General features: G+C 49.0%; 1 protein-coding gene across 1 annotated transcript in view; it reads right to left on the reverse strand.

The window, feature by feature from the left end:
* Window positions 1-8,808, reverse strand: part of zmynd19 (zinc finger, MYND-type containing 19) — a gene marked incomplete at its 3' end in the record, with an annotated part of 9,405 nt that extends 597 nt beyond the window's left edge. Inside the window, exons 1-6 of the mRNA XM_080509857.1 lie at window positions 8,681-8,808; window positions 4,782-4,841; window positions 4,577-4,683; window positions 3,002-3,142; window positions 1,674-1,854; window positions 6-54 (exon numbers count right to left, since the gene is read on the reverse strand). Coding sequence (XP_080365983.1) covers window positions 6-54; window positions 1,674-1,854; window positions 3,002-3,142; window positions 4,577-4,683; window positions 4,782-4,841; window positions 8,681-8,731 — 589 coding nt within the window. The 5' untranslated portion in view covers window positions 8,732-8,808. The remainder of the gene's footprint in view (window positions 1-5; window positions 55-1,673; window positions 1,855-3,001; window positions 3,143-4,576; window positions 4,684-4,781; window positions 4,842-8,680) is intronic.
* Between the last annotated feature and the right edge of the window lie 288 nt (window positions 8,809-9,096).

The raw sequence follows: 9,096 nt of genomic DNA on the forward strand, positions 1-9,096 counted from the left end.
CGAGCCGCAGTACCGCGCCACCTGGCAGCGGCCGCAGATGTTGAACTCCCGCAGCTGCAGACGGACGGAGAGAGGGATGAAAGAGAGAGAGAGAGAGAGAGAGCTTTAGCACACCAACAAGCTCGCTCGTATTTCCCGCCGACTCCACCTCCACTCCGCTAAACAGGAGAGGGGAGTTCCGGCGCGACCCGTCGTGCTCCGACCCGCCACCGGGGCGGCGCCAAACGAGCGGGCGAACGGGCCGCGTCCCGGCAAACCGTGGTCTTTAGCCACGTCTGCACTGTTATCGAGGGAAAAACACTAAATTTGTGTATGTTTTGGGCGCACGTTGCCACGGCGACGCCAAAAAAAAAAAAAAAAAAAAAGCAACATTTTGAAAACATTAATGTCCGCCATTACAAAAAAACAACTAGACAGCTCCTCCTAGTCGCCCAACATAAAAAAAAAAAAAAAAAAAAAAAAAAACGCAACATTTTGAAAACGGGAAACTTTTTGCAAGTACCCACGACTCCGTCGGTCAATGCTAATATCAGCGTTCTGCCATTGTTAATGTTTATAATGTATCGTGTGGCGCCATTACAAAATACCAACCAGACAGCTCCCCCGAGTGGCCAAAAACAAAAACGAACCCACGACATTTTGAAAACTGGAAAACTTTTTGCAAATACCACGATGGTCAATGCTAATGTTGTTTAGAACGTATCGTCCTCTGCCTGCGTGTGGCGTCATTACAAAAAAATCCAACCAGACAGCCCCCCCTAGTGGCCCAACATAAAAAAAACAAAAAAAACCCACAACATTTTGAAAACGGGAAAACTTTTTGCAAATACCACGACTCCGTCAGTCAACGCTAATATTGGCGTTCTCTCATTGTTAATGTTTATAACGTAGCGTGATTACAAAAAACCAACCAGACAGCTCCCCCTAGTGGCCACAAAAAAAAACAACCCCCCCGCAACATTATGAAAACAGGAAAACTTTTTGCAAATACCACGACTCCGTCGGTCAATGCTAATGTTGCTTAGAACGTATCGTCCTCTGCCTGCGTGTGGCGCCATTACAAAAAAAACAACCAGCCAGCTCCCCCAAGTGGCCCAACATAAAAAATAAATAAATAAAAGAAAACCCGCAACATTTCGAAAATGGGAAAACTTTTTACAAATACCACGACTCCGTCGGTCAATGCTAATGTTGTTTGTAACGTATCGTCCTCTGCCTGCGTGTGGCGCCACTACAAAAAAAAAACAACCAACAGCTCCCCCTAGTGGCCAAACATTAAAAAAAACCTGCAACATTTTGAAAACGGGAAACTTTTTGCAAATACCACGACTCCGTCAGTCAACGCTAATATCAGCGTTCTCCCATTGTTAATGTTTATAACGTAGCGTGATTACAAAAAACCAACCAGACCGCTCCCCCTAGTGGCCACAAACCCTCCCCCCCCCCCCCCCCCACCCCGCAACATTTTGAAACCAGGAAAACATTTTGCAAATACCACGACGCCGTCGGTCAATGCTAATGTTGCTTAGAACGTATCGTCCTCTGCCTGCGTGTGGCGCCATTACAAAAAAAACAACCAGCCAGCTCCCCCAAGTGGCCCCACATAAAAAAATGTTTTATATATAAAACAATTTCAGCGTGAATGCTAAGGTTTTGCGCGGCGGTATACGTACCCTCCTCTCGATGAGTGAGCAGGGGGGGTAGTGACACTCGTAGTAGGTGCAGGAGCACTCCTCCTCCTCCACCAGCTCCCCGTTAGCGTTGTAGTAGCGCGTGCGGCTCAGCTCCAGGTACTGCTCCTCCACCGGGTCGGCCGGCACCTGCTGGATGGCCAGCCAGTACAGAGACTGCTCCCTGGTGGACGGGAGGGGAAGTGCAACGCGTCAACGCCAGAGAAATTCTGCACTTTGATTCCTGCGTACAAACTGACGAGACGATATGAACGACTCGATTTGCGTCGGCGCTCAAGACGAGCGACGTTTACGGGTCCTTGTGTGAGCGAATAAAATATATCGTCGTCACGACGACCAGAAATATAGACGTTAAACTCTTGACTGTTTTTCTTTCAAGATAAACTCAAAAAAACACATTTAAAGCAGATTTATCATGTGTTATAGATGTGTGGATATATATTTATAGAGATAAAATAAATAGGGAGTTATCGTATTTGTATATACTTTTCATGCATCTTGCATGTATAAACACAAATTGAATATTGTAAAAAATAATTAGGAAGCTGATTAAATAAGTTTGTTCACTTCTTCTCACTCCTGTTCTAACATGTAGAACGTCGTCCAGTGTGGGAACATTATTTGGCCTAATGAAAATGTTTTATATGCATGTGTATGTATACGAGTCTGTGTGTGTATATATGTATATTTATTAGTTATTATTAGTTACTTTGTTTTGCCTTGTTTGCTTTCATCCGTTATGTTTGTTGTATTCATTTACCTTTTTGTTACGAACAAACATCACAAAAAAACCTAAATAAACTAACAAAAGATATTTTTTTTTTATTATATAGCCACACTTGTTTATTTTACATATTTGAAATAAATCTCAATCAATAAAAACTTAAATGTTGTGGATTAAGGCCACTGTGGAAAAGAACTGTGAAGTTCTGACTTTTAAACTCAGAATTTTGACTTTTAAACTCAGAATTCCCACTTTCAAACGCAGAATTCCCACTTTCAAACGCAGAATTCCCAATTTCAAACTCAGAATTCTGAGAAATAAAGTCAACCTTTTTTTCTTTCTTCCCCACATTGGCCCTCTTCCGTACTTCAATTCTCACATCCTCTTAAAATAATTCCATAAATCAGAATCGTGACAATAAAATCTTGAGATCAAATAGAAATATTGATTTAAAAGTTTCACTATTTACATGTTTTAACTACGTTACTACATACAATCATTGCAGCCAAATCATTGGGAAACAATCCAAACAAACCCGCAGCCGACACAGCAGGTGACCCTTCAAAATAAAATGCGTGTGTCTCACCTCTGCTTGCTGGACACCTCCTCTGGTTTGGGGCTCCAGCCCAGCGGCACCAGACGCAGGTTGTCCAGTCGGTTGTCCACCGTCACCGAGTTGATGTGGATCACCTGGAAGCTGGGGGCGATGCCTCCCCGGTGCTTCTCCCTGGGGGGGGGAGGGGCAGGCACTGACAACAGCACTGACACTAGAGAGGCACTGACAATTCTGAGTCACTGACAATTCTGAGTCACTGACACTAGAGAGGCACTGACAATTCTGAGTCACTGACACTATAGAGGCACTGACAACAGCACTGACACTAGAGAGGCACTGACACAATACTGAGGCACTGACGATTCTGAGTCACTGACATTATAGAGGCACTGACACTATAGAGGCACTGACAACAGCACTGACACAATACTGAGGCACTGACACTAGAGAGGCACTGACACAATGCTGAGGCACTGACAATTCTGAGTCACTGACATTATAGAGGCACTGACAACAGCACTGACACTAGAGAGGCACTGACACAATACTGACACAATACTGAGGCACTGACAACAGCACTGACACTAGAGAGGCACTGACAATTCTGAGTCACTGACATTATAGAGGCACTGACAACAGCACTGACACTATACTGAGTCACTGACACAATACTGAGTCACTGACAACAGCACTGAGTCACTGACACTATAGAGGCACTGACAACAGCACTGAGTCACTGACACTATAGAGGCACTGACAACAGCACTGACACAATACTGAGTCACCGACAACAGCACTGACACTATAGAGGCACTGACACAATACTGAGGCACTGACAATTCTGAGTCACTGACATTATAGAGGCACTGACACAATACTGAGTCACTGACAACAGCACTGAGTCACTGACACTATAGAGGCACTGACAACAGCACTGACACTATAGAGGCACTGACACAATACTGAGGCACTGACAATTCTGAGTCACTGACATTATAGAGGCACTGACAACAGCACTGACACTATAGAGGCACTGACACAATACTGAGGCACTGACACTATACTGAGTCACCGACAACAGCACTGACACTATAGAGGCACTGACACAATACTGAGGCACTGGCAACAGCACTGACACTAGACCGAGTCACTGACACAATACTGCCGGGGGATATTTATATTATATTATTTCTAATATAGAAGACTTAGTCTTCTATATTAGAAAACCAGATCAGGGACTTCCTTCTTCTTTTAAATCTATTTAAATAAAACAAAACAAAAACACTTTAAATCGTTTCTTCCATTTTAAAAAGAATGTAATCTCTTAAACTGACATCACGGAGACGGAGCCTCTGTTTTTACTGACTTGATGTACATTTTCATTCCTCATCACGACATGTGAGCCGTCGAAGCGACGGCGGGTGGAGGACGGGTGGAGGAAACACCACCGGCGTCCCGTCAGGAAGACGTATACGAGACAGATAGGTGGAGGATTCAGAGTGGCGTACCAGGGCCACGATGGGCGTACGCCACCTACGCCACCGCCAGCACCACCTCCTCCTCCTCCACCTCCACCACCACAACTTCCTCCGCCCGGCGACTCACCACAGCAGCTCGTGCAGAGGCCGTCCAGCCCAGCGGCCTTTCCCGATGTCGAAGGCGTACGCAAAGATCTTGGCTCCGTTCCCGTCGGCGTCCACCTCCATGCGCGCCTGAAGAACACGACATGTCAGGGCGAAGCCAAACGGGCGAAGCAGAGTTGGTGATGAAGCCCCCGGGGGGGCGGATGGGGGGTGGAGGGGGTATTTACCTCGAAGGCGTAGTTCTCCACCAGCGGGATGTCCTGCTCGTCGATCAGCGTGTACTTCGTCTGAAACCAGAGCGGAAGCGTCACTTTGAGGCGGCGACGTCTCAAAATACCGGATCGGACCACCGCCGGGTGTTTTATTTTGACAGTCACCATAATCACGATCCAACTTGGTAGTTTTATTTTGGCAGTCACCATAATAACAATCCAACTTGGTGGTTTTATTTTGACAGTCACCATCATAACAATCCAACTTGATGGTTTTATTATGACAGTCACTGTAGTAACAATCCAATTTGGTGGTTTTATTTTGACAGTCACTGTAATAACATTCCAACTCGGTACTTTTATTTTGACAGTCACTGTAGTAACAATCCAATTTGGTGGTTTTATTTTGACAGTCACTGTAATAACAATCCCACTTGGTACTTTTACTTTGACAGTCAATGTAATAATCCAACTTGGTGGTTTCATTTTGACAGTCACTGTAATAACAATCCAACTTGGTACTTTTATTTTGACAATCCCTGTAATAACAATCCAGCTCCGTGGTCTGTCCACTAGAACGTCTCCCAGTGTTCATGTTTAAAGCAAAACAAAAGCGTTTCTATGTGAACTGACTTGTTTTCAAAAAGTTGCTGTGTAAACGCAAAACTTTTATGAAGTGAAGAGTTTCCACTCGATACGTTGTCGTGTAACATTTCGAGTGAAAATCCCATCGTTTTTGAAAACGACGTTAGCATGTTGCATTGCTGAACGTCGTTTTTGTAATATTAACCGGGAGTCGTGACGCTCGTCATCGTTATCGTTCGTCCCCTCACACGTGTGCGTTTCCGTCATTTCCACCGAGCGTTTTCATAAAGTTCCACCGTTGTCATGGAAACAAAAAAAACCCAAAACGCAATGGAACGTGACGGGTTTTCTCTTGAAAATGCTCAATTTCTCGAGGCAACGTACTTCTTGTTTACAGCCGCGTTTCCATTGACGACAAAATAACGGAACATTGATGACTGGAGCGGATCAACATCAACGAGTTCCGCCTCCGACCCGATACCGACCCCGTCAGGGAGGTGGTTCGGCCGCCATGTTCCAGATTAATTAGAAACGCAGCGGCACTGCAGGCCTCGGGGGAGGGGTGGGGAGGGGAGATTAGTGGGATTCCGGGTCAGTGTGAAAACGACTTCATTAAAACTGTTCAATGAAGGAAAACTTCACAGGGAACCCAGAGGAGACGGAGCGCCAGCGAGAGACCGGGAGCCTTTAAAGTCATCGATTAAACGCCGTCGTTTCATCCGACTTTAGAAGTTTGCTTTCTGACCCGCCGATGCGACGTTACCGGGGGCCGAGCCAGGACTCGTCGCGCGGCGTCAAAACGTTTGCTTGTGTCTCTTTTTTCACACCTCGGGAGTCTCGTCTCCGGCTCCAAACGACGCTCGTCACGCATCCTCGTGTTGCAGACGTCACTTATTGAGGGAAGCATGCAGGTGTCTTTCAGCATTAGCTATACAAAAAAAAGTGGTAGATCCCGAGGAAACCTGGCCGAGGAGCTCGTAGACGCCCGCCGGCATTCGCATATCAATGAGGAAACCCGTGTCGTTACTGTTCTCTTTACATTTACATGACATCTTGAAGGAAACACCGGTCCATATAAGGAAACTATCCGTCATCGCTGTACACTTTACGAACTTGTATACCCGGGATGTTTCATACTCCAAAGCCGTATTTAAGAGGAGCTCCGCTTCACGATCCACTTCGCTGAAGGAACAGGAAGTGACACGCACCACGTGGAAGGGGGGGGGGGGTATACCCTACTCTGTGTAAACGTGACGATACGCTACTTTCACGGCGTGGTTTTCTACTCGCAGATGACCCACGTCTGACGGCGAGATCGTCTCCGTTCAGGTGTTCTGGTCTTTCGACGCGACTTCCACGTCGTCGACCGACGTTACAAATCTCAGCAGCCGAAAGGGTGCGAGAAACAGCCGCCGGGGGGGGGGGTCGTCGAAGCCTTCACACTGGGTCACGACGAGTTTAAATAATTGGTAGCGTTACTATTTTTACGTTTGGAGAAAAATCCCCGTGAAGGAAGAGGAAAACATCAAGGCGGCTCAGAAAGAGATAAAAGAGGGGAGGGAATTCTGCAGAGTTTGAAGTAAACATGTACTAGCATTTTACGTTGGCATTCTGGTGTTGCGCGGATGACTACGTCACACTGCATTCCCACACGGACCGGAGCCTGTAGACGTAGACGACGGGAATAACCTTTGGGGAAAAATTGCCTGGGTTTAGCGTCAGCGAACCTCCTTCCGTATTTACTTCTGCAAAAAAAAGTGTCGCTCGCCGCCGTCCGCGGGTCAGTCTGGGGTCGGGTAACGTCCGCGCTGCAGCTCCGTGACGGTCACATTTGAAATGTAGCGTGAACGACCAGGCGAATAACTGGGGGAGGGGGGGTGGGTGAACGTGGCCTGAGATGACTCCAGAAAGGTCAACGAGTACAAATCCACCAGTCTGCCCATGCGCCGCAAGATTACGACAATAAACCAACAACACCGTCTCACAAATATCGGACTCGAGCAAACAAGGTACGGAGCAAAAATACCCGACGGCAAACAGACCAAACAAAAACCTCCGTGTCTGATCGTTGAGGGGGTGGATACCCCCGCTCATTGCTCAAGCCAAAAGGGGGTCAGTTGATAAGCTTTGGAAGGGGATGTGTACAGAGTCCTACTGGGAATTCACCCTGCACGTGAGGGCTGCAACACACCTAAACAGAGCTGGAGGACCCGAGGACCCCCCCCCCCCTAACCCATTTCTAGGAAGGATAAATACGTCAAGCAGAGGATTTGCGACGACTTTTAGGCAGTGAACCCAGGTTTTTTGAAGCGTGCAGCGGCGACCTGAGCCGTGTTGCCGGGAGGTGGGACTTTGCAGATACACGTGTCAACATACCAACACCGAGGCTCCGCAGAGACACGGGGAGTCCACATACCGAAAGGTCGAAACGTGCAACGTGACGGCTCACACCGGCCATTGTGTGTCGTGGAGGGGGGGGGGGGGGGGATCTTCCCGGAGAGATGCAGCTCTCCCCGGCCACTGTGTGTGTGTGTGTATATATATATATATATATACACACGTGTGTGTGATTGTGAGCTCCGTCACCGGGCAGAGGATTTGGTCACAGCCCGACCTGGGAGCTGTCTGCACCGGTTATCCAGAGGGCGAGCCGCCCGGTGACACCGCTATACCGGGGCCGGCCCGCACGCCGGCGGACGAGAAATCAAGCAACTTCTTTTATTTAAGAAAAAAAAAAACCCAAAACAACCACAAAAAAAAAAACAAAACAAAGAAAAATCGAGACACTGCCGGCGCTTTGTTGTACCAAAGCCCCGGTTGATGGAGCAATGGCTTCCTCATTAGCCGACACTTCTCCATGTAATCCGGAGAGCGTCCAAGCACGCTGCCGCCGCTCCCCTCGACCCAGAATAACACTCCTGCCATTTAAATCAAAACAGACGGAATTGATCAATAAACAACAGCGGTGGTCAAATTAACCCGCGTGCTTTGTTGTCGTTTTGTGTTTTTGTTTTCCACCGTTCCTGGCTGAATTCTAACGTTAATTGCTAACCAGCGGCTAACCGCTACATGCTAGCTGGCTGCTAGCCGGAGTCTGGCTCGACTCGGCCGGCTTCTCTAAATCCGCTGAAAACGCCGCGAAAGCGGCCGCGCGGACGTCCCGCCGTTCGGGCCGCGGCTCCGCGAACCGCCGCCAAACGTCGGCACCGGCGAACCGCCGCCGCCGGGCCGCCTTTCACGGCGCCTTTTGTGCTTCCCCCCCAACACCCCCCACCACTCCGGCGGGGCCCTCCCCCGGCCGCACATGGCAGCCCTGAGATCCAGCTCACCTTCCCGGCCACACGGCCGAGCCGCACGATCCCGAGCTTGAAATCCGACATGAGGAGGGACGGTCGGTGGGGGCCGCGGAGAGGCAGCGGGGTCCAGCCGTGGAAGAGGGGGCTCCGTGGAAGGTGCGTGTGTGTGGGGAGAGGTGGGGGGTAAGGAAAAAAAAAAAAAAAAACAACAACTCGCCGGGGCAAACCCCCCCAACAAGCCCCCGCCGCGATGCCAGTAGAGGTTGAGACTGCTCGCCCTGACTCCGGGTGACTCTATCCGGCAGAAGCCTCGGTGACACGCCGCCGCCTCCTCCTCCTCCTCCGCCTCCACCGCTGGCGCAGGAGAGCCCAGAGAGCTCCTGCTGGGGGGGGGGGGGGGGGGGGGAGGAGGGGGCGGGGCGAGTCGATGCGGGGACGGCGGCCAATCA

The sequence above is a fragment of the Blennius ocellaris genome, assembly GCF_963422515.1.
Source record: "Blennius ocellaris genome assembly, chromosome: 15".
NCBI lineage: Eukaryota > Metazoa > Chordata > Actinopteri > Blenniiformes > Blenniidae > Blennius > Blennius ocellaris.